Source organism: Rhinolophus sinicus, linkage group LG11 (genome assembly GCF_036562045.2).
Source record: "Rhinolophus sinicus isolate RSC01 linkage group LG11, ASM3656204v1, whole genome shotgun sequence".
Lineage (NCBI taxonomy): Eukaryota > Metazoa > Chordata > Mammalia > Chiroptera > Rhinolophidae > Rhinolophus > Rhinolophus sinicus.
The window spans coordinates 1,741,274-1,765,729 of NC_133760.1; the positions used below are offsets into that span (position 1 = coordinate 1,741,274).

At 52.9% G+C, this 24,456-nt stretch overlaps 1 protein-coding gene across 2 annotated transcripts; it reads left to right on the forward strand.

Moving 5' to 3' along the window:
- The first annotated feature begins 156 nt into the window (after window positions 1–156).
- Window positions 157–24,140, forward strand: SSC5D (scavenger receptor cysteine rich family member with 5 domains). 2 transcript variants are annotated; one of them, XM_019710944.2, is made up of 14 exons: window positions 157–360; window positions 858–884; window positions 1,199–1,507; window positions 1,674–1,793; window positions 1,980–2,093; window positions 2,391–2,699; window positions 3,649–3,966; window positions 4,185–4,361; window positions 6,286–6,603; window positions 8,071–8,628; window positions 8,702–9,016; window positions 9,177–9,344; window positions 16,233–16,382; window positions 19,247–24,139. In XM_019710944.2, the coding sequence occupies exons 1-14, from the start codon at window positions 336–338 to the stop codon at window positions 20,611–20,613; spliced, it is 4,275 nt and encodes a 1,424-aa protein (XP_019566503.2). In that variant the 5' UTR covers window positions 157–335; the 3' UTR covers window positions 20,614–24,139. The 2 variants fall into 2 exon arrangements, with proteins under 2 accessions (XP_019566503.2, XP_074172154.1); XM_074316053.1 differs by lacking the exon at window positions 8,702–9,016 and having other exon boundaries at window positions 19,247–24,140.
- The last annotated feature ends 316 nt before the right edge of the window (window positions 24,141–24,456 follow it).

Here is a 24,456-nt window from a genome sequence, read left to right on the forward strand (position 1 = left end):
CTTCTCTGAAGCCTGCCGTCCTCTAAGCATCTCTACGCCCCGCATGCCTGGCTGGCCTGTGTGGGTGTTTGCAGTTGGACATCCTCCCTCCAGCCCGCCCCCCCCCTCCCCCCCAGGCCTCAGCCGCTGGCCAGCCCCCTCCCCGCCCCCCTCCTGTCCCCTGCTGCCTCCTCGGCAGCCTTTCTTGCTCCTGGCAAAGCGTCCAGCTCCTGCCTGCTCCTCCCGGGTCCAGGGCGCTTCAGCAGGCGCTTCCCCCCCTCCCTCCAGTGGCTGCTGCCTCCTGCCCTCTTCTGATCCTCCCCTCTCACCCCATCTTTGCCCTGGACTTTGCAAACATGAGGGTCTTGGCCTGCCTCCTCGGTGAGTGACCTCTTCTCCTGGGGGACTCGGGGGCCTGGGCCCCACCCTCTGACCCCTGAGCTCCTGCAATTGAGGGGCCCATTCTTCCAGGGCCCATTCCTGGTGCTTGGGGACACAGGACATCTGCCCTCCCTACCTGACCCCCCAGGGACCCAGCCTTCTACATGCCAGTCCCACCCTCTTAGGAGGCCCAGCGACCTACCCGTCCCCACCACCAGCCTTGACCCTTTGGGGGGGGGGGGTCACATACAATTTGACCTTTAGCCAGGCCTCTCCCTGGGGGAGCACAAGGGCCTGGTCCCCAGCCCTGACCTGTTGCATCTGGGGTCCTGCCCCTCCACCCCCGAGTCCTGCTTTCTTCCCAGTAGGGGTTTCTGGTTCAGAGGTGCAAGGATGTGTATGTGTATGTGTGTATGTGTGCTGGGGTATTCAAGATTGGGGAAGGGACCCCTGGACCTGCCCCTCACTGTGTCCCACCCCTCCAACCTCCCTTCCAGTGGCTCTGATGGGGATCCAGGCTGTTGGTAAGTGTCCCCAAACACTCCTCTGTCTGGCCTCACCCAGCTCCAAGCCCATCCCATTCCCAGCCTCGCCCTCCCCTGGGATCCTGGCCACCTACCATCTGGCGATGACCTCAGGCACCATTCCCCCAGAACTACCCCGGCAGTCAGCCACCCACTTCCTGCAGGGACCAGGGTGTCTCACCACTACTTTCCTGGACCTCCAGGATTTGGGGTCCCCACCAGCAGCAGGATACTGGCCTCCCAGTCGCACTCTGGAGGACTGCCCTTTGCCCCAGGGCTTCCAGGATGTCACAGTCTTTCCTCCATTCCCCCAGAGCGGCTGCGGCTGGCCGATGGCCCCCACGGGTGTGCGGGCCGGCTGGAAGTGTGGCACAGTGGGCACTGGGGGACCGTGTGCGATGACGGATGGGACCTGCGAGATGCCGCAGTAGCCTGCCGGGAGCTGGGCTGTGGGGCGGCACTGGCCGCCCCCGGAGGTGCCTTCTTTGGGGAGGGTGCAGGTCCCATGTGGCTGAGTGAGCTGGCCTGCCGGGGCGGCGAGGAGCAGCTGGGACTGTGCCCCCACCGAGGGTGGAAGGCCCACGTCTGTTCCCATGAGGAGGATGCAGGCGTTGTCTGTGCAGGTAAGGACCCCAAGTCCTCAGCCCAGTCACTCTGAGGGTCCAGAAGTCCCAACATTCCCTACAGAGCCAGGGGTCTTCCTCCAGGACCCCAACTTATCACTTCCCAGGGATCCTGGCCCAGCCTCTCCCAGGGCCCACCCCTCTGGAGCTCCCCTGCTCTCCGCAGGTCAGCGCGTGGCTAACTCGAGGGACATGGACGGTTCACCTTTGTTCCTGGATGGGGACTCCTGGCAGGGGCTGCCTGGGGAGCTGAGCCCCAGCTCTGAGGAGCCCCCTGTGACACACAGTGAGCCCACCCACCCATGTCCCCTCCTGCTTCAACTGTGGGGGAGAGGGGCCTTCCACACTCATGTTGCCCAGGGGGCAGACGGATGCCCATCTCCTCCCCAACCCCGAGGGTCCTGGCCCAGCCCCCCAGGCAGGAGGAGGGATGAGTGGCTTCCTCCCACCCTCCTTACTGTCTCTTCTTCAGCCTCCCGCCCAGCTGGGACCCCCCAGAGCAGCTCCCGGAAGAAAAGCCCCCGGCCTCCCAAGCAGGCCAAGTCCACCAGAGCCCCTGCACTGACGGCTGGAGCCCCACACCATGGTAAGTCCCTTGCAGGCCTCCCCTCTGCAAATCTGGACCAGCTTGGGCCCCCTGCGTGTCTTCCTGAGTCAGGCCTGGCCCCCCACCCCACCCCACCCAGTCAGGGAACCCAGGTGTCTGTTCCTGGCACCCAGGCACCCTGCCCTACTTGCATTCTCACTTTCCCTTTAATGGCCAGGCTGGCAGATCTCAGGCCACTGCCCTCTCCAGGCCTCAGTTTCCCTAGATGGAAAACGAGGGGTGTTTAAATCCACTTATCCCAGCTGCTTCACACACGGTTCCTGTCCATCCCCACAGAGCGGCTGCGCCTGGCCTCGGGTCCCCACGGTTGTGCAGGTCGGCTGGAGGTGTGGCACGGTGGGCGCTGGGGGACTGTGTGTGACGACGGATGGGACCTGCGTGATGCAGCTGTGGCCTGCCGGGAGCTGGGCTGTGGGGGGGCGCTGGCCGCCCCAGGAGGGGCGCGATTTGGCCCAGGCTCAGGGCCTGTGTGGATGGATGATGTGGGGTGCGGAGGTGGAGAGCAGGCCCTGAGGGACTGTCCCCGGAGCCCCTGGGGTCGGAGCAACTGTGACCACAGCGAGGACGCAGGGCTGGTCTGCACAGGTGCGTTTCTTCCCTGAGCCTGGGTCTGCCCACAGCGCAGTGGCATCTGCAGTGTCTCCCTGGATGTCTGACGCATAGTGTGCAGTGGAGCACAGAGCTGGGGGCCAGGGACAGTGAGGGGTCCCTCCATGTGCCACGGGGTGGGAAGCACATGGGGCCAGAGTGGGGCCCAGTTCCTGGGAGGTAAGTTGAGGCTTCAGAGAGGGTTACGTTTTCGGACCCCACTGAGGTGTCTGGGGGAGCTCAGTGCCTTAAGACCTTTAATACTTCAGTGTGACCCTGTAGGGGAGGGCCTGTCACTTCCGAGGAGAAGTAAGTGCAGGCATCTCTGGCCTCTCTCTGGCCTGCAATTCCACCTCCCTGCATACTGATTGGTAGAGATGGATTCCACATTCCCCCAGCAGCAGCTCAGCTTTTATCCCAGAAAGACCCAACAGAAATGAACCCTAAAACTGACAAGAGGTTACTGTCTAGACTAGTGGTTTTCCACGTGGGGTGATGAACAATGATCCCATTTCCCAGGGGACATCTGCAAATCCTGGAGACATTCTTGGATGTCACAACTGTGGGTGCTCCTTGCATCTGGGGGGTGGAGCCCAGGGATGCTGCTGAGTGGATGTCCTGGACCAGGCCCAGGGCGGCCTCACAGACAAGCATGTTCCGTCCCAGATGTCAGCAGTGCAGCTGGGAGTGGGCACCCAGGCCAGGAAGGGGGATGGCGGGGCCCAGGGGCAGAGCTCCTGGGCAGCAGGGGCACAGAGAGAGTCCAGAGCTGGACTCTTGGTGAGTGAGGCCCTTCTCGGAACCTTTTCTTCATTTGCAAACTGAAGATGGAACATCCACTCTGCAGCATCACCTTGGGCTGGAAGCACGACCCTGGCTAGGGGCTCTTATCTGCTCACCCTTCAGGGCTCCCTTTCTCTGTAATCTTCCCTCTCCCCACATCCAGGCCCGGCCCCCCGGCTGCGTCTGGCTGATGGCCCCCATGGGTGCGCTGGTCGCCTGGAGGTGTGGCACGGTGGGCGCTGGGGGTCGGTGTGTGATGACAGCTGGGACCTGCGGGACGCCGCGGTGGCCTGTGGGGAGCTGGGCTGCGGGGCCGCACTGGCCGCCCCTGGAGGGGCCTTCTTTGGGGAGGGGGCCGGACCCATCCTCCTGGACGATCTTCGGTGTCGAGGAAATGAGACGGCGCTGAGATTCTGCCCCTCGAGGCCTTGGGGCCAGCACGACTGTCACCACCGGGAGGATGCCGGGGCAGTGTGTGATGGTGGGGCTCAAGGAAAGGCTGGGGAGGTGGGTGTGGTGGAGCCTGGTGTAGAGGGGCCAGAAGTGGGGGGCTTGTGCATTTTCCTAATGTACCCCACGCCCCTCAGTCCCTCCATCCAGACTGCCCACTGCCCTGTCTTACCCGTGAAACCTCATCCTATATCTGTGGTCCTGGGTCGGGATAGGTGGTGATTACCTGTTCCCCTGCCCCTGTCTCAGGTATGCCTCTCGCGTATGTCCCTTCCACGGCCCCCACAGCCGGCAGGAACAGCTCAATGACCAGGGAGGCAGCGTCCAGGCCCCCACCCCCGACGGCAGGCCAGGCCCATCAGACAGCAAGCAAGTTGCCTCTGCCTGCCTCCCCGGCTGCCCCTTGGGAGCCTGGGCCGGAAGCTGGTAAGTCTGTTCTGCACCCCAAGAAAACGGGTCTTAGCTTGGGAGCGATCCCCCCGTCAGCCCCCAGTACCCTTCCTTCTGTCTCAGAGACCATCTCACGGGGCAAAGAGAAGGGTGGGGCATAGGCACCCATGGCCACGCTCATGTTAGTGTTCCGTGTAGCCTTCTGGAAACGCAAAGTGCTTTTTGAAGGCTGCCTCCTCCCTCACCGTACCGAAAGGACTAGGTCAGTGATGGCTGTTGTTTTGAAATATAGGCTTTATTATTATTTAGGGATGGTGAGACCAACAGATCAGGAGGCAATGTCGTTGGGAAGGTAGTGGTTTCTCAGTTCCCAAGAAAAGAGGCCATGCATGTTACGCCTGCTCACGTGGGGATCAGAGTCAGCCAGGAGGCAGAGGGAGGAGGGGGACTGTTGGCAGGAGCCCTGCCTGGTTTCTGTGGGAGGAATAGGCCCTTGTCTGTTTTTGTGGTATCTGCCCTGGCAGGATGAGGGCAGGTGGACAGTGGCCCGGAAACTGTGGGCTCTGGACCAGCTGGTTTGCATACGAACGAATAGCACGCTCTAGTCGTTTCCTATCTGTAGGAGTCAGCTATCCCAGGGAGGAGAAGTCCATCCGGTGTCAGCAAGGCCCAGAGATGTCAAAGCCTCAAAAATACAGAAAATATAGGCATGATTAACACAGCTGTCTCCTCAAGGTTGGAAAGGGCTGGAAAAAGAGGGTACTTGTTTACTATCATCGGAGGCCTCTTTCTCTTTTTTCTGAAGAATAGTAATACTAATAATAGTAACTACCACTGACTCAGCACTCGCTGGCTCACGTGTGGCTAGTGCTGTTTCAAGCACTCAGAGTTCTTAGCAGGTGCCTGTCCACCGCTTACCCCGGGGGTGCTTCTGGTCTTCGTGTCACAGATGAGGCCACAGCTAAAACGTGGGACATCCAGGACTCCAGTGAAGGCAGTGCGCTCCAGAGCCCCAGCCTTTATTATTTTTTTATTGTAAAATATACACAACACAAAATTGACCATTTTAACTATTTTTAAGGATACAGTTCAGCAGTGTTAAATACATTCAGAATGTTATGCAGCCATCACCACCTCCATCTCCAGAAAGCCCGGGCCCGTTAAACACTAACTCCCCATCCCCTTCCTCCAGCCCCTGGCACCCACTATCCTATGGTCTATCTATGAATTTGATGACTCTAGGGACCCCATATGAGTGGAATCATACAGAATTCTCCTTTTGTGTGTGGCTTATTTCACTGAGCATAATGTCCTCAAAGTTTATCTGTGCCGTACCATGTGTCAGAGTTTCCTTCCTTTTTTACGGCTGAATAATATTCCATTGCATGGATGTTTTGTGTATCCGTCGATGGAATTTTAGGCTTCCTATCTTTAGCGTTGTCAATAATGGTGCTGTGAACCTTTGCATACCAGTGTCTGTTCGAATACCTGTTTTCACTCTATTTTGGGTAAGTCCCTAGGAGTGAAATTTCTAGATCACATGGTAATTTTATGTTTAGCTTTTCTTTTCTTTCTTTTTTTTTTTTTAATTTTTATTGGGGAATATTGGGGAACAGTGTGTTTTTCCGGGACCCATCAGCTCCATGTCAAGTTGTTGTTTTCAATCTAGTTGTAGAGGGTGCAGCTCACTGGCCCATGTAGGAATTGAACCGGCAACCTTGGTGTTATGAGCACTGCGTTCTAACCACTGCGCAACCGGCCGCCCATGTTTAGCTTTTTGAGGAACCATCAGATTGTGTCTGGCTCTTTATGCCTGTGCTTAATGCAGACGATGGCACAGCACAAGTTTTAGTAAATACTTGCTGTTGGGAAAGAAGGACGGATGGCAGGGGAGGTGGAGGAGGACTCAGAGAGTGAGCTGTGTCCCTGATTCTAAATCTTTGGGTCTCTTCCACACCAGGGTCCCCCCAACTGCGGCTGGTGGCTGGGCCCAGTAGGTGCTCAGGCCGGCTGGAGGTGTGGCATGCTGGGCTCTGGGGAACAGTGTGTGATGACAGCTGGGACCTGCGGGACTCTGCTGTGGTCTGCCGGGAGTTGGGCTGCGGGGGAGCTCGGCAGCCAGACCCCTCTGTGGACCGTTTTGGCTGGGGTGCTGGTCCCATCTGGCTGGATGATGTGGGGTGTGCGGGGACAGAAGCTTCACTCTCTGATTGCCCTGCCGCTCCCTGGGGGAAGCACAACTGCGCTCACAATGAGGACGTTGGTGTCACCTGCACTGGTAAGGAGCCCTAGCCATCCATTTGTTCTGGGAGGTCTTCTTGGAGGAGGGAAAGCAAACTAACATGGGCACTAAAGTTGATCCAGCGCCCGCCTCTTAAGCCCTTACCCTGGACTGGATGTTTTTGTACTTGAGACTGCATTCACACCCCACAATAAGTCCAGGTTAGTGGATGTTACTGATGAAGATGCTGGGGTACAGAGCAGTTAAGTAACTTGCCTGAGGTCACACAGCAATTAAGTAGCAGAGCGGGGATTCTTCCTTCTCCTCCCCTAAGAATCAGGGAAGTCTCCCTCACAGAGGGGAGCTTTGTCCTCTCCAAGATTAGATGAAGCGGCCATAGGGGCACCAGGACATGGAGAGAAGCCAGAGTGAGGGCCCGCTGCGATAAACTCAGGCATCACGTTTATCATATTGATTTGCCAACATATATTGAGTGCCAGACACTGAGCTCTTGCTGGGTCCTCAGAATGCAGTGAATGCGGCCTGGCCTTTGAGAAGCTCACTGCTCATGGTGGGAAAGAGACGTACCAACAAATCACTGCAAACCTGTGACTCATTAGAAATTGGGGGGTTCTCCAAGACCGTCCACAGTTTCCATAATTTTCTGGAAGGACTCACAAAAATCAGAAATGCAGTCATACTGAGGGTTTGGTTTATTGTGAATGGACACAGATTAACATCAGCTGAGAGTAGAGGCACGTGGGGCAGGGTCCAGGAGAGACCCACGTGGACCCTCCAGCCATCCTCTCCCAGGGGGTGGTGACAACACACATGCTGAATTGCCAACCAGGGAAGCCCTCCCAGCCTTGGTGTCAGAGTTTGTAGAGGAGCTCAGTCATGACAAACAGACACTCTTTACAGGCAGGACATTCCCAGGGCTTCAGATCACCTCCAGGAGCCAGGGGCAAAGGCCAAAGCTTTCTTTGGGTGAAGGTAATCCTTTACTGCACACAGGTGCTAATCAGAAAGATGTGGTGAGTAGTCGTGGCCACAAGCATGGAGTTGTCTATTTTGCCTGGAGCTGAGGCCCTTTCCCTCTCTTAGTGTGGCCACAGGAGCCACACAAGTGTCTTGAGCTAGGGAGTGACCTGTTAGACCTAGTCAGTGAGAGGTGTATGGGGAGGAAGGGAGACAGTCAGAAGGTACAGGAAGAGAGGCCACTTTCGGGGAGATGGAGAGTACAGGTTGGGTGTGAGAGGTGAAGGGAGTCAGTCACATCACGATTGTGAGTGCCAATAAGCAGGGGACAGTGTTGGGTTTGACTGGCCACAGAGTGCCCAGGGTTAGGCACAGTGCCTGGCTCAGAGGAGATGGTTCATAATATTTGTGACATGAATGAATGAGTGAATGAATGGGAGCTTGGTGATTGACTGCAAAGGGGAAGATGAGAGAGGAGGGGCCTGGACTAATGACCTTGGTATCATGGGGTCTGCCACCTTCCCTGTCCTCCCCTCCACCTTCCAGGGACCCCTGGCCTGGACTCCATCTCAGACCCTTTCAGCTGGAGCTGGATCCCTGGCCTGGGCAGAGACCCGGATGTCTGGCTCCCTAGGGAGCTGGCTACCAAGCCCTCTGCAAGGCTGACCCCCAGTGTTCCCGAGAAAACCACCAAGGCCCCTGGGAAAATGCCCAAGAGCACTAAGAAGTGGGTGACCAAGCATGCAAAAAGGCCGACCACTCAGCCCCCTGTGACGCCAACTGCTAAACGCTCCAGGGTCCCGGGCACCCATGGTCCTCCAGAACTGACTTTGCAAACCTCCACAGCCCTGAACACTGAGGTCCCCCACAGGCTGACCTCACACACCACCGCAGTGCTGAATCCCCGGGGCCCCCGGGTTTGGACCTCTAAGACTTTGGCAATGCCAACCACTCAAAGCCCCCGACAGATGACCTCTGAGGTCACCATCAAGCGAATCCCTGTGGCCTCTGTGGAGCTCTCAGCCGAGATCCCAGCAGAAGGTTCTCCAGAGTCATCCAAAGACCCACTCCCCTCCCCCACGGGAGGCACCTCTGGGGGGTCAGGTGAGTAGAAGGCACGTAAAGGGGTGAGGCTGACCTCAGCTGTCCCCTTTTGACCCGGGACCTTCCACTATAGGCCCGTTTCGAGTTCGTCTGGCCGATGGACCCAACCGGTGTGCTGGCCGGTTGGAGGTGTGGCATGCTGGACGCTGGGGGACAGTGTGCGATGACAACTGGGATCTGCGGGATGGCACTGTAGCCTGCTGGGAGCTGGGCTGTGGACGGGTCCGGCCACGTGTGGGCAAAACCCACTATGGCCCAGGCACTGGGCCCATCTGGCTGGATGACATGGGTTGCAAGGGAACCGAGGCCTCGCTGAGCGACTGCCCTGCTGGGGCATGGGGACAGCACAACTGCGGCCACGAGGAAGATGTGGGATTGACCTGCACTGGTACCGGGGATGCTGGGGGTGGGGGTGGTCAGGGGCTGGAGTCGGGTCCACGGGGGTCGGGGTCCCAGTTGCACCAGGAGATTCTGGAAGGGGAGTTTGAAGCAGCAGCAAGGACCTCTGAGATGGGACGAGGCTCAACTCTCCTCCACATTCTCCCAAGGCCACGCAGATGAAGACGACTATCCCTCCTGGACTTGGGACCCTACCTCTGGTGAGGACCTGGCCCAGGGGACCACCGCTGCAGGGGCATCTGGACAAACTGTCTCCTGGGGCAGCACCCGGAGTCCTGGGGCCCCCTTCCCAGCAACGAGCCACTCTCCGAGCCCAGGTGAGGGCATGGCTGGGTGGGGAGGGGCCTCTATGCATCCCCTGCAGGGCTTCCAGAAAGACCCTCCTAAATGAGCAGGTCTGGGTCTCAGAGACCCTGGACACATTTTCTCAGCTCCAGGGACCCTAAAAATATTCCCTCCTTCAGCTCAACTATAACACTCGCCTCCAGAGCCTAGAAGAGGTGATCCTGTGTGTCTCTGAGAATCAGATCAGGCTCAGCCCAGCTTGTGCCCACGTCCTTCTGCTAACCTACTGGGGGCCTTTGGGAATCAGTCGTGATACCCAAGCCCACACCCCTCAATTCAGAGCCAGACCCCATAGCTAAGGTCCACCCTGTCACCACGTTTCCACCCTCACCCCAGCTCCCTCAAACCCCTTCTCATACCCCATGTCCTGGTCTGGGTGGGTCTATGGCTCAGAGGTGGGGTGGGGACACCTTGGATGGAGGGTCCTGTGTCCTGCCTGTGCCCAACAGGGCCAGTGTCCAGCCCCATAGGTCTGTCCCCCTCTGCCCTGTGGCCTGTGTCTCGCTGTCTCCTGTCTCTGCTCCATCCTCCTTCTGTCCCTGTGCATGAGTGCGCACATGCATGTGACGATCTCTATTCCAGCCCAGCATTGCCAGGTCTGCTCCTCTTTTCACATTGTCACCCTTTCACTCTTTTCACATTGTTACCCTTTCGCTCTTTTTCTTTCATTACGTATTTCTCACCCGCCTCATCACTCTTTTTCATGGTCAGTTTCTCTTTTTCCCTCTGTGTCTTTTTCTTTTCTCTTTCATTTTCAGTTGCTCACCTTCCGCATCTGTCACTGTTTTCCAACGTCAGTTTCTCTTGCTATTTCTCTCTCTATCTTCTCATGTCTTTTTCATGATCAAGTTCACACTCCCATCATGTCTACTCTTACTGTTTCCCAGTCAACATCTTGTTATCTCACCACCACCCTGTGCCTTTCTCTTTTTTCCTTCATTATCCACTGCTCACTGTCCTCATTGCTATCGCTGGTCTTCTCAGGGTCAGTTTCCGTTTGTCTCCATCTTCCCTGTTTTTTTCCTCCTCAAGTTCCCACCCCACCCTCTCCCTCACCACTTTCCATGCTGGGTTTTGGGTCTCCCTCCTCCTCTCCCTGCCTCACCCCCATCTGTTCCCTCCCCACCCTCCCTCTCTCCTGCCTTCTCTGAACCCCTGTCCCATTTTGTCCCCTTGTCACCCCCTTATTCTCTCACTACCTCTGTTCCTTTCACAGTGGCTTCTTCCCAGCTTCCCTCAGACTTCCCAGGAGTCCTTATTTCCGCCCCTTCTCGCCCCTCGTACCAGCTGTGCCCCTCGTAGCTTCTCCCTCTATTTCTCCCTGAAAGCCCCAGCTCTGCCCCTGTCGCCCTGCGCCCCATGCCTGTCCTCTCCTCAGGGACTTCATCCCCTCATGTCTCCTCAAAAAGAACCCGCTCCTAGTGCCCTTTCCTGCCTTTTTCACGATCTCAGCACGCGTGCGCACACTGGGCCCTGGGCAAGAGAGGTGGGGCAGAGGATGAAGGGGCAGGAGGAGCGTCAATCGTCCTTGAGCCTGGTGACGTCACCGTGCGCTGCGCCTCCTGATTGGCGGGTTGGCCCAGATCCACGGCAATAAAAGCCGGTAAAGCTTGCTGCTGGCCCACAGGGTGGCTGCGGGTCTTGACAGGTGAGGCAGGTAGGTGTAGGAGAAAGGAGCAGACCCTAGAGGTGCCGCGATTTGGGGGCCCCAAATTGTGAGTTAAAACTCATCCTGCCCGGTTTCCAGAGGTGAGTTCCTGCTCCAGCGTAGCCAGGATTCCAGAGCCTTTGTTCTCTGCAGTCGTGCGCTGCCTCCCTATCCTATAGTGCCCCCTAGTGGCGGAGACGGTCAGGTGCTGCGCGCTGACAGCTGTGAAAAAGGCCAGGTCCCGCTCTACGGGAATCCCTTCCTAATGGGGAGAAGGCGGTACACGAGCACAAATACGTGCAGAAGTACACACTGTGCAGGGGAGATACCAGGACAGTCACATATACAGCTCTAGTAATGGGAAGACTTGGAGGGAGGGGCAGGGGTGGTGTGGGGTGGTGAGGTGGAGAAGCGACAATCATGATGAATTCCTATCCTCACTAGCAAGTTGACCGTGAAAAATTGGCTCCCCCCTATTTGAGCCTCAGTTTCTTCCTCTGGAAAAACAACAACACAGCTCCAGGGTTCCTGGCAAGAGTCAAGCAGAGCTCTTCCTCTGTGCTAGACGCATGATTCCAACAACTGGATGATATAGGTCCTGTTGTTACACCCATGTTTCAGGTGGAGAAAAAATGAGGCTCAGAGAAGTTAAATTAGAACTCAGGAGCCACGCTTGAGATCCATTTTAAACGATTTTGCACACATTTTGCTCATGGATTTTGAAGGATTACTGACTGAAGTAATTACAGTCGTGAGTTCTGGAGTCCAACTCCCTGGGGTCCAGTGGTGGCTCCACCAGGATTAGAACTAGCTGGTGACCTCAGGTCCCCAAGCCAATGAACAAAATGTGTGTGAAATTGTTTAAAACCGCAAAAACATTGGTGGTTAGTATTATTTACAGCTGCACAACAGCTGCAAGGATCCAGGGCGGGAGTGACTTTGTCATTGAGCAATTGGAACAAGCCTCACAGAGGAGATGGTATGATTTCCACCACCCGGCACCAGGAGAAAGGGACTCTCAGAGGGGCAAAGGCTGGAGCTGAGGACATTGCACTGCCAGTCTAGAACACGGTCCTCTGTGCTGGACTGTTAGCTCATCATATGTTTAGCTGTATCACTTTCTGTTGCTTCCATAACATATCACCCCACATTTAGCAGCTTAAAACAATACACACTTATTATTTTGCAGTTCTGTAGGTCGAAGTTCTGACAGGTCTCACGGGGCTCAAATTAAGGTGACATCAGGTCTGTGTTCCTTCAAGGGGCTCTAGGGGGTGAATCCTTCCCCTTGCCTTCTTCAGCTTGTAGAAGCCTCTGCATTCCTTGTCTCATGGCCCCTTCCTCCACTTTCAAAGCCAGCAGCCTTGCATCTCTCTGACCCTTCTTCCGTCTTCACATCTTTCTCTGTCACCACATTTGGGCAGAGTTCTCTAATTTTAAAGATTTGTGTGATTAGATTGGACCCACTTGATTTCATCCAGGATAATCTCTTCATCTCAAGGTCTGCACCCTTAACCACACCTGCAAAGTCCCTTTGTCACTTAAGGTAACGTATTCACAGGTTCTGGGGATTAGAGCACGGACATTTTGGGGAAGCAAATGTTTGGGGAAGCAGGTTCTGTGTTGTACAGAGCAGAGACTCTTTATGTGTTGTATGATAGAATGAACAATGAGAGACTGCAGTGTAAATCTGGAGAGAGTGTACAGGAGATGAAGCTGGAGGCTTATGAAGTTTGTATTTTCACTTTCCAGTTCCTTGAAGCGACATTTCTTGAGGCTTCCTGCATGATGGATTTTAGAGACGCAGACATTGATTCACATGTCAAGGGTCTGCTGTGAGGCAGGAATGAGTACTCACCCCTGGGAACACAGCCATGGTGAGCAGAGCAAAGTAGGGGAGAGGGAGGCTGAGTGGCAATTTAAAATAGGGTAGTGAAGAGTGACTTACTAAGAAAGTGATGACCTCAAGGAGGAGAGGGAGAAAACCATACAACTATCTGGTTGGAGAGTGTTCCGTACAGAAGGAACAGCACATGCAAAGTGCTCAGGTGAGAGTGTGCTTAGCTGGTTCAAGAAACAACAGTAAGGTCAGTGGGGCTGAAGTGGAGTGGTTGATGGGGTGATGGCAGGCCATGAGATCTGTGATCCATTGTGAAGATGTCTGCTGGGGTTGGGAGCCTGGAGGGACCTAAAGGAGCATTCCAGGCAGAGGGAGCAGCATGTGCAAAGGTCCTGAGGTGTGGGACCTTGGGAGACTGGCCAGGACACCAGTGTGGCTGGAGAGGAATGAGCCAAGCAGGGGAGAGTGAGAGGAGGTGGTGCCAGAGTCTGGGTTTCATTCTATGTGCCATGATAAGCCTTGGAGGAGGACACTCTAAGAAGGACATGATCACTTGTGCATTTTCAAAGCAGTAACTCAGGATGACATATGGGGAGTGCATGCATGGAGGCCGGGAGGTCCTTGGAGAGGTGACAGTGGCCTCGACCAGGGTGGCAGTGGAGACTGAGAGAGAAGCGCATGTGTTTAAGCTATATTCTGAGGGTTGACCTGATGGGGTTGGGGGGGGGTGGGTGAGGACAGAAGATTGGTATGGGGACCTGCCTTTTACTGGATCACGGAACACTGCAGGAGGCCTCACAGGCCCCAGAGTGGGAACATTAACTGCTTCATTGGTGATGCATATGACACACCCAGATGGAGACATTCTATATACAATCCTGGAGCTGAGGGGCGCCTGGGCTGCCCATGGAAATTGACAGGATGGATTCTGAAGCTGTGGGAATGGACGAGGCCAGGCAGATAGATATAGGCCTGTCTAATGTCATTTCACACCCAGCTGGGAAGGTGGGGTGACTCATGGATTTGGGATATCACTGTCTCTTATGGCTGCAGGAGATCATGGAGAGGGGAGGGGGTCTAAGGTTAAATGCAGGACTACATTTAGAGGTCGGATGGTAATAACAGTGATAACAGCAGATGTTCACTGAATCCCATCCATGTGCCAGGCCCTGTCTAAGTGCATCGCATGGTTTAACTCACTTCCTCCCCACAGAGTCTTATGAGACAAGTACTGTCCTTCCCCCCATTCTACAGAGAAGTCGGAACAGCAAAGGGCACCCTTAACCACTCCAGCCATGGAGACTGGAAAGAAGTGTGTGATGGGATTAGCTCTGAAGAATCCAGGGGCTGTAGAACAGAGCGTGACCTCATCGGGGGTGAATGGAAGCTCACCAGGGAAGGAGTGGGGCGTGACTCGGAGGTCTGCCCTATTTAGAACCAGGCAGACTTGCCCTGGTCTGAAGCCTAATGTTGCTCCTTAGCTGTGTGACCTTGGGAAAGCTCCTTGCCCTTTCTGGGCTTCACTTTGGTCACCTGTAGTGAAACTGTGGGTTGTCCATCTACCCTCTCTCCGTGAGATTGCCAAATTACAATGTCTGACAGCAGCAAGGATGTGGGATGAAGGTGGGTGAGAGAATCCGCACCCACTTATGAAGGCAGTTTGACAATATCTGGGGAGGTGCATCTGCCTTTCACAGTAATGCCAGTTAGTTGTTGATAAATTCTCCCTCATCAGCCCGAGGACACGGCTCAGCATCGGCAAGGAGCTCACTGTGGCCATATCTGGAACAGCACAACGTCGGCCATAGCCTAACCGCCCGTCAACAGGGCCACAGACAAATCAGCGCTTGTATATTCCGACGATAGAATAGTATACGGAGATTAAAAAGAAGCTAGAGTTCTACGTATTTAATTCAAAGAACAGTTTATCACGTGCCAGGGCCTGCAACCCCATGGAGTAGATGTGGTCCCCATTTTACAGGTGAGGAAACAGTCATGGAGAAGCTAAGTGACACGCCCACCCAGCTAGGAAGGCATGAAGCCAAAAGGCCAGCTGCGAGGGACCTGTGCAGTGTATGTGCATCAGCACACAGTCCTGCTCTGGCCTAGGAAGCTAGAGCTTAGAGAAGGCAGCAAGGCTTTCAGGGAGTCCTACATACGTGGGTAAGGTGCAGGCACCTTGAGAATAAGCTCAAGTTCGGGCAGCGGTTCCCCCGACGAAGGGAAGCTATGTGATTTGGCCTCACAAGGGCTGTAACTATGTGTATTTTAATGAAGAAATCACACACAGTGGACCATGAGCAGGTGGCCATGCCTTAGAGCATGTCCGCGTCCGCACAGACACAGGAGTACGCCCTCAATTGCTGGAGTCACATTTTAACAGGAAGACAGCTTCAATGTGTGTTCTTAAAGGAACCCTCCTAAAACTCAGCATCTTGGAAAGAAGTCTTTAGTGATTTACCCCAAATGGGTTTTTCCCCCTAAACTCTTTTCCATTTTTCATTTTTAAATTAATAGTACCGCTAATAGTTTTTAAAATTCCAAGTGAGTATGGCCATTGGGTAGGATTTCATAGTTATCCTCTTACAGTATTTAACAGGCATGGGAAAGAGTTTCATTAGAAACGGATAATAACACTGAAGGCCTGACTGTACTGGGTGTTGGGGTGACAACTGACCCTTGTCATTAGCATATAATGAGAGCAAGGAATTTCTGTAGTTGGGCTGGGTAGCTCAAAATGACTGTGACAAACACACCTGGTGTCTTGGACACCGTTCTGCCTGGTTTTGTGTGCAGGGTGGGAAAATGTTTTAACGGGCCCATATGGGTAGAAAATAGAGGGGAATTCCAGGTGGGGTAACAGCACGGGCAAAGGCTCAGAGGCGTGGAAAGCTGGATGCGAGTACCTCAGAACATTGTGTAGAAGGAGGCGTGGTGAGAACTGGTGCTGGAGAGGTGGGGCAGTTTGCTGAGGAAGGTGAGTGCGTGGACTGTATAGTTACACAGTCTTGTGAAGGTTCTAAAAACCACAGAATTGTGTACTTTAAGTAGGTGAATTGTAAGGTATGTGAGTTATATCTCAACAAAGCTATTGTTACAAGTTTTTTGATCAACCAAACGAGAAGACTGATCTATCTTTCTATTCTGACTATATAAAAGAGCATATATATATATATATATATATATATATATATATATATATATATATATATGTATATATATAATACATTTATATGTTATATAAAATAGTTATGTAGAGATTATTCAAGTGTATTCATCCAAAAAACAGGAAAAATACTATTATAGAAGTGTTCCAGGTAGTTTAGTTTGGACAAGGGGAAGTGACACTCAGTTCTTCCCACATCTCTCAAGGTGATGAAGATGGTTATGAGGATACACCTTCAGGAGAGGCCCTGGCCGAGGGGACCCCCACTGCAGACATACCTGGACCCAGTCTTACCACTAGCACCACCAGGAATGCAGGTCATCCGTCTCCAGCTCCAAAGGTCCGTGGAGACACAGGTGAGGCATGTGGCTGAGGCGAGGGGACTAGGTTGTGTGTGGTGGCGTAGACAGAGGGACTGCAAATTCTCTAACGGTGACGCGACTCTTAACCCAGAAAGACCCAAGGGAAATATGTTCTAAAATAAGGGGTTATTATCTATACCAGTGGGTCCTCTATACCAACTGGGGCTATTGGCAGTCTCTGAAGATGGTTTGGGTTGTCCTACTGGGAGGAGGGAGGCTACTGGCACCTACCTAGTGGGTGGAGGCCAAGAATGTTGTTACACAGCCTACAATGCACAGGACAGCCCCCCAACAAAGAATCATCCAGCCTCAAATGCTAGCAGTGCCGAGGTTAAGAAACCCTAACCTATACTATGCAAGTCACTCTGACAAATGACAGGAAACCCTAAGGAAATGGGCAAAAGTAATGAACAGGTTATTCACAGAAGCAGAAGCCCACGTGGCCAATGAGTATATGTAATAATGCTCGCACTTATGAGGAATCAGAAAATTCAAATTAAAACAATTACAAGCATGGAAAAAATTCTGAAAGGTAGATAACACTGAATGTGGGTGAGGATGTGGGGAGACAGGCATCCCCACTGGATATAGCTATTCAATAAAAAATCTAGTTAGTATTTAGTGAAATTAAATATGACTATAAATTGTGACTCAGCAATCCTGTTATTCCAGAGGAATTCTTGCACAGGCTTATGAAGGAACATACATGAGCATGTTGTTTGAAATGCTGTGATATCAGGGAGTTGGAAGCAAGCTAAGTGTCCAACAGAAGGGGAATGAATAAGAGAAATGTGATGGGGCACATGGTGGAATTCTATGCTATACCTAAAGCAATGATTAGCTGTATACACAGCAATACGAATAGGTGTTAACAACATAACATTGGGAGGGAAAGTCAGAAACAGAGTGAGATTTCCCGCGGAATGTTATTTGTAAAACAATAAGCACACACTTAAATAGTAACATAAATATACATGTACATTCTATATTATATAAGGACATACATGTTTAGGGACTTGTCAAGTATATTCATGGAGGTACAGATGGGAGAAGGTGAGGGGGATGGAGAGTGGGGATAAGAGGAGAAAAGTTAAAATGAAACAACAGGAGACTGTTGGGGACAATGCACAGAGGAGTATGATTAGCTTAGCTCTCTGCATGTTGGGTCTGAAAAATTAAAGATCAACCCCACTCTAGGTATCTGAGCCCTGACAATATCTAAGTAAGCTGAGATTCTTAAAATAATAATCCCAAACAGTTACTATTTATTGAGCAATATGCCACTTGTCAGGCACTATTCTAGGCACTTTCTATGTATTACTCCTTTAATCCTCATAAAACCCACATGAGCTCTGTCATGTAGGTGCTATAATTATGCCCATTTCATAGATGAGAGAAATTGAGGCACAGACATCAACGACTATGACAATATTAATAATCACAAGAGTGCTTATTATGTGGCAGGTGTTGTGCTAAGTGCTCTGCACACACACGATCTCCTCGAATCCTCATGAAAATTCTACAAGGAAGGTTTGTGGGTCCTCCATGGTTTATACATGGGGAAGAAACTGAGATTCAAGGCGGTTAAGTAACTTGCCCATGGTCACCCAGCTAGGGAGCGAGGAGCTGGGGTTTGAACCCAGGCAGCCTGGCTGGAGGCCAAGCCCATTACTCAACCCTGAAGACGTGGTAGGGGGACAGGATGCGCCTCAAAGACCCCACAGGAACAAGGGCAACCAGCACAGGTGGCAATTTAAATTTCAATGGATCAAAAGTGAGAAAAAAGAAACCTTCAGTTCCTTAGTGGAACCAGCCACACTTCAAGTGCCCAGTAGCCACATGTGACCAGGGGCTCCCATTTGGGACAGCACAGAACATTCCCATCACTGAGAGAGTGATGCTCTGGGTGCAAGGGACCTGGACTCAAATCTCATCCAGGCAACTTTCGAAATGTGTGTGTGTGTGACCTCCTGCAAGTTACGTACCCCCTTGACCTGAGTTCCCTCGTCTATAAAAAGGGGTTAAAATTTGCACTGACCTGGAAGCAGGGCCAGGAAGAGGATGAGGCTTCTTATTGTACCCAGGCTCAAAATTTCAGGGGGTCCCCAAACCCTCAGTAGTCAAGATAAATAAAATCTTAATACAATAGTTTTTAAAAATAAAAATAAATGCAAACATAATCCACGGCGAACTAAAATAAATATCAAAATTTTAACTAAAGACAGGATCTGACCTGCCTCATCGGATTCCCCCTAATCTCGGCTCTGTCAGGTCCTGTCTTGGGTTGAAATTTTGACTGTTTGCTCATTGTGGATCTTTGCATTCATTTTGATTATTTAAAAATATGGTATAAGAATATTGATCTTGATTACTGAGATCACCTTTCAGAACCCTCCTGTGCCCCCCTCATGCTTCTGCACCTTCTGGCATCTCCAGCACCCCCACACCTCTCCCCCTTTTTTCCCCTTTCATCCCCCCATCCTTCCACGTGCTCCCGCATCAACTGTACCCCTCCACATCCCCACTCTCCTCTGTCCCATCCCCGCACACTTCCATACATCCACGCCCTCTCCAGTCCCCCCACCACCCTGCATCACCCCCACATTTCCACCCCCTCCGCATCCTGTACCCCTCCACACATCCTATTACCCCCAGCCTGCGCATCCCCGCATCCTCCCACAACCGAAGGCAAAGGCGCCAGGTGGCGCCCGGAGACATTGGAGGAGGTGGGAGGTGGGGTGAAATCTGCCAGCGACCCATGACGTACACAAGGCTCTGCGCCTTCCCATTGGTCGGCCCATCCCTGGGGTGGTCAGAGCAGGGTGACCTCAGCCGTCCGTCCATCTTTCCTCCTCCAGGTTCTGGGAGAAAACCAGGGCCCGATCACCGGCTGCTGCGGCCCACAGCGGCCAGGACAGTGCCCTCTTCTCCTTCCCCAGGCCCACCACTGACCTCCGACTTGGCGCCACTGCTCATCCCTGATACACCTTCAACGCAGGTGACCTCTCACCCTCCTGACACTTTGCCATCCAGCCCAAACCCAGCCTCCTGGAAGAACGCTGACCTTACTTTAACAACTCCTGGCCTTACTTCATCCACCTCTGATGCCACCGTGGTTCCAGCGCTGACCCCTGAGCTTTCACCCACCCCACCACCCACCTTGCCCAAAGAACTGACCTCTGACCCTTCTGCACCGGCAGTGGTGACCCTCCTTTCTCCTACCTCAGAGCTGACCCCAGATTCTGACACAACCCCAGGTTGGGACACAACTCCATACTCCATTACAGTCTCAGGACCTTCCAGATCCCCAGACCCCTCCACAAGCCCTCACCCCACTACCACCCCTCCCTCTACCATGACCTCTCACCCCACCACGACCCTTCATCCCACCAACACTGCTCAACCCACCACAACCCCTCATCCCATCACAACCCTTCACCCCACCACGACCCTTCAACCCCCCACCACTACTCACCCCACCATGACTCCAGACTCGACCTCAACCCCTATGATTACTGCCAAGTCCCTTCTCATTTCCTTGGGAACAGAACTTCCCTTTCCCACTTCAGCCCCAACAGTGAAGCCCAGCCTGCCCTCCCGGTTTACATTCATGGAGGCCCCTCACCCCTTCACATCCAAGATGTCAAGCCTAGAGCTCTCTCCAACCTCAGAGTCCAGCCCCTCCAGGCCCTCTCCAACCCCAAACATGGACACATCATCCACTGAGGACTTCAAACCACCCAGAAATCAGAGCCCCAAAGTAACCCCTCTACCTATCGAGACCCCATACTCAGCGTCTGACCCCATTTTTACTCCTGACCTCCACCTGTCCCCAATGGCCCACCCCTTGGATCAACCTCCTCCTGACGACCTCACCCTAGGGCCAAACTCTGGTCAGGGCCTAGGCTCCCTAGGCCCATGTGTGGCCTCAATGCCACCTGTAAGGGTCATGGCTTGCGAGCCGCCTGCCCTGGTAGAGCTGGTGGCCGCGGTGAGGGATATGGGTAGCCAGCTGCAGAGGCTGACACAGGCCCTGGAGCGGGACCAGCAGGAGCGCCAAGCCGTGGAACTGAGGCTGACCCAGCTGGTGGAAGCTGCCCAGGGTCTGGGGCAACTGGGTGAGGTTATGAAGAGACTGGCAGAGGTGGCCTGGCATCCCAGCACACCTGCACCAACCACCACCACTCCGGAGGAGGAAGAGAGGCCTCTGAGGGGAGATGTGTGACCTGGAACTTGAGGGGCTTAAGACACTGCTAACCCAAAAAAAGGAAAACCAAAGTATTGAATTAAATACAAGATGTCGATGACATTTCTGGGGGACTAGAGGAACCCTGGAAAGATGAAATTACAAGATTGATCTGTTTGTGAATAGCACAGGCACTGTGCAAAGCAGTGAGGGTGATGGTGACAATGGTGATGAACATGATGATGGTGATTGTGATAGTGAAGATGATGATAGTGAGAATGATGGTGGTGCTGATGGTGGTGATGGTGGTGATGACGGTGATGGAGATGATGGTGATGGTGATGACAGTCATGATGGTGATGATAATGGCAATGATGAAATGATGGTGCTGATGGTGGTGGTGATGGTGATGAAGGTGATCACAGTGGTGATGGTCATAATGATAACGATGATGATGATGATGAAGATGATCATGGTGGCAGTGATGGAGGTGATGGTAATGAAGATGATCATGGTGGTGATGGCCATGGTGGTGGTGATGATATTGATGAAGGGGATCATGGTGGCGATGATTACGATGGCGGTGATGATAGCGATGACGAAGCCCCATGATGGCAGGAACCTTTGTCTTGCTCACAGATGCACGTCCAGCTCGTAGAGCCTGACACAGAATGCACACCCCATAAGTAACTGTTGAATGCATGAGTGATAATAACAATAATGACTAATATTCGTCGGGTACTTCTATGGATCAGGCTCTGTTTGCAGGGCTTTGCATGAGTGATGTCATTTTATCTTCATGAACACCCACTGAAGATGGTACAGTTCCCACAGCTCAGTAGAGAACGGTGAGCTTGGGAGCTTGAGTTTAAACCCTTGTGAGCATGAACCTGAGCCAGTTGCTTAACTTCTTGGTCTGGGTTCCCTGAATATAAAGGGGTGATCAATCATGGGTTTGCGGTGATGATGAACTGATGAGTTAACACATGTGAGAGAGTTTTTAGCACAGGGCTGGCTCTCAGTGAGCGCTCATTATGTGATCGTATTATTGTATTTATCCCTATTTCACAGCTCAGGGCACATGCCCTAGGTCATGCAGGGAACACTGGTGCCAGTCTGACCGAGGGCCCTTGCTCATAAGATACGTACGTGCCTAAGTCCAACAATCCCGGTTTCAAGGCCGTGTCCTGGCTGTGGGACTCTGGCACTTCCTTTCCTTTCCCTGAACCTCAGATTTCCCCCTGTACAATGGGAATAGTACTAGTCCTGGCCTCTTGGGTTGTTGTGTAGATTGGATGAGTTAATGCAGATAAGGACGGGGCTCAGCACGTACCATGTGCTTAGTTAACCAGCGTGATCACTACCACTCCCGGCTGTGTCCTCTGTGCCTGACACAGTGTAGACTGTTAATACCGCCCACCCTCACCACAGCCCTTTGAGGGGGGGACTGGGCTCAGAGAGGGCTAGCTCCTTGCCTCAAGCTTCCCAGCTATTCTGGGAACTCAAACCCAGAATAACTCAATGCATATTCCCCTGCTTTGACTTTGGCCTGGGGTTCCAGGTTAGAACTTCTGTGATGGCCTCTATCTGGGCAGCCCCTTCCCCTCTTTGGGCCTCATCTTGTAAACTGGGGGCTGTCTTGGAAGACCCCCAAGTCCAATCCTGGCTCCTGCAGCCTCAGGCAGGAAACCATTCTTCCTTCTCCTCTCTCCAGTCAGCCTGGCTCACAGGTCCTGGAAGGTCAGGGAGCTGGCGCCCCCTCAGTCCTACAAAGGCCAGCAGGGTCCAGTTACTTGCTGGGGTGTGGGGGAGGATAAGGTCTGGGGGTCCTGATAGATGGACTGTCTGCCTCTGCCAAGAGGCAAAAGAGCGTGCAGAGAATCCCTGTTCCACAGACCTCATTAAGCCCAAGACTTAAATAACTGCTGACGGGTGATGTGACCTGGGAGGGGCTGAGGGGACGGCTCCTGCCTGCATTCCCCTTGCCATCTGGGAAGTCGAGGGCTCAGAGGATGATGCCCCAGATTGGAAGCAAAAGGTCCCCTCCAGCCCCTGTCACCTTCCACGAGCTCTGGGTCACTCCAGAGGGCCCAGCTCCTAGCCCCTCTCTGCAAGCCAGGGGTTGGGGGTGCTGTCAGGCACCCTGGCCCAAGGTCCCCCCACCCCCTGTCATCTTCCACCAGCCTAAAGAAGTGGGTACTTAATTATCTGGTCACTCTATCCCTGTTTGGCCAGGCAGCTAAGCCCGAACATCTGGCCCCAGTGCCCAAGGCCAGGATGGGTGGCCAGCCCCCACCTACTGCTGGCTCTGACCTGGACACCTCCCCTGGGACAGCTGAGCCTGAGTCAGTGCCTGCCAGCTTGCAACAAGCTGAGAACAGTAGCTTCAGAGGCCTAGCAAGCTTGCCTGATGCAGAAAAAATTCAGTTTACATACACACACACACACACACACACACACACACACACACACTAAGCAAAGTAGAAGCAGAGGGGACTTCCTTAATCAGATAAAGGGTGGAAAGGAAGACACAGATCTGTTATTTCTCTCAGGCCATAGAAAAGCCCAAAGAATCTAGCAGACCAATGGTTTGTGTTACTACGAGTTTAGCTAGGATGTGGGATCAGTACTCAGAAACTGTTCTCACATTTCCTTGCACCTGAAGTGTGACTCAGGGACCCGAGAAGCATGGGCCTCACCTGGATGTTGGTTTGAAAAGCAGAATTTTGGGTGACACCCCAGACCTACTGGATCAGGTTCTATCTTTGAAAAAGATGGAGAAGGGGTCCAATTCGTGGGCTACTATTCAAGTCTGAGAAATGCTCCTCCCGTCACTTGCAGTCTGTGTGCTAGCACCAACTTGAAAATGAATGACCGAAAAAGATAGTCTCCAGAGGCCTTGCAAGCCTGGCTGTCCTTTGGTGGGTCTGGTGGCGAGATTCCTAGCCTTCTGCCCTCAGGCAGGCACCAGGAGAAGAAGGAGAAAACTTTTTTGCTGTTGTTTTTTAACAAGAAACTGGACACCCACAAATTTTGTGACTGGTCCTGCCTGCAAGCATGGGGTTCCCTAGCCGTGGGGAGCCCAGAACGCCCAGTGATCACTGACCCAAGTGAATGGGTCCTGGGTTGAAGGACTTAGTTCATGGTGAATAGGTCCTGAATTCAGAGTTATTAGGAAAGCAGGGGTCTTCTTTCCTTTTTAATGGCAATTCAGAGGTTCAGTGAAGGACAGAGACCTGATCAAGGTCATAGCACGACAGGCTTGGAAACACATTTTTTAGCAGCCTCATTGAGGTGAAATTTGCATGCCATAAAAGTCACCCTTTTTATATGCACAATCCAATGGTTCTTAAAGAATTGTGCAACACTCATCACAATCTAATTTTAGAACTTTTCCACCACCATCACCACCCCCCAAAAGAAAACCTGTACCCATAGCAGTCCCTCCCCATTCCCTCCCCCATGGCCCTACCCCTGACAATTGCTAATCTGTTTGTATGGGTTTGCCTATTCTGGACATTTTCTATAAATGGAATTCTGCAACAAGTCGACTTTTGTGATGGGCTTCTTTCCCTTTGACATATATTCGAGTTTTGTTCATGATGCAGGACACATCAGTGCTCTCTTCTTTTTTATGAGTGAGCAATATTCCACTATATGGATGGACCACATTTCGTTTATCCATTCGTCTGTTGATGGACATTTGGGTTGTTTCCACTTTTTAGCTATTGTGAATAATGTTGCTATAAATGTGTGTGTGTGTGTGTGTGTGTGTATATGTATGTTTTCTTTTCTCGTGGGTAGACACCTAGGAGCAGAATTGCAGGGCCACATGTAATTCTATGTTTAACATGTAAAGAGACTGCAGACTCTTCCCTAGCA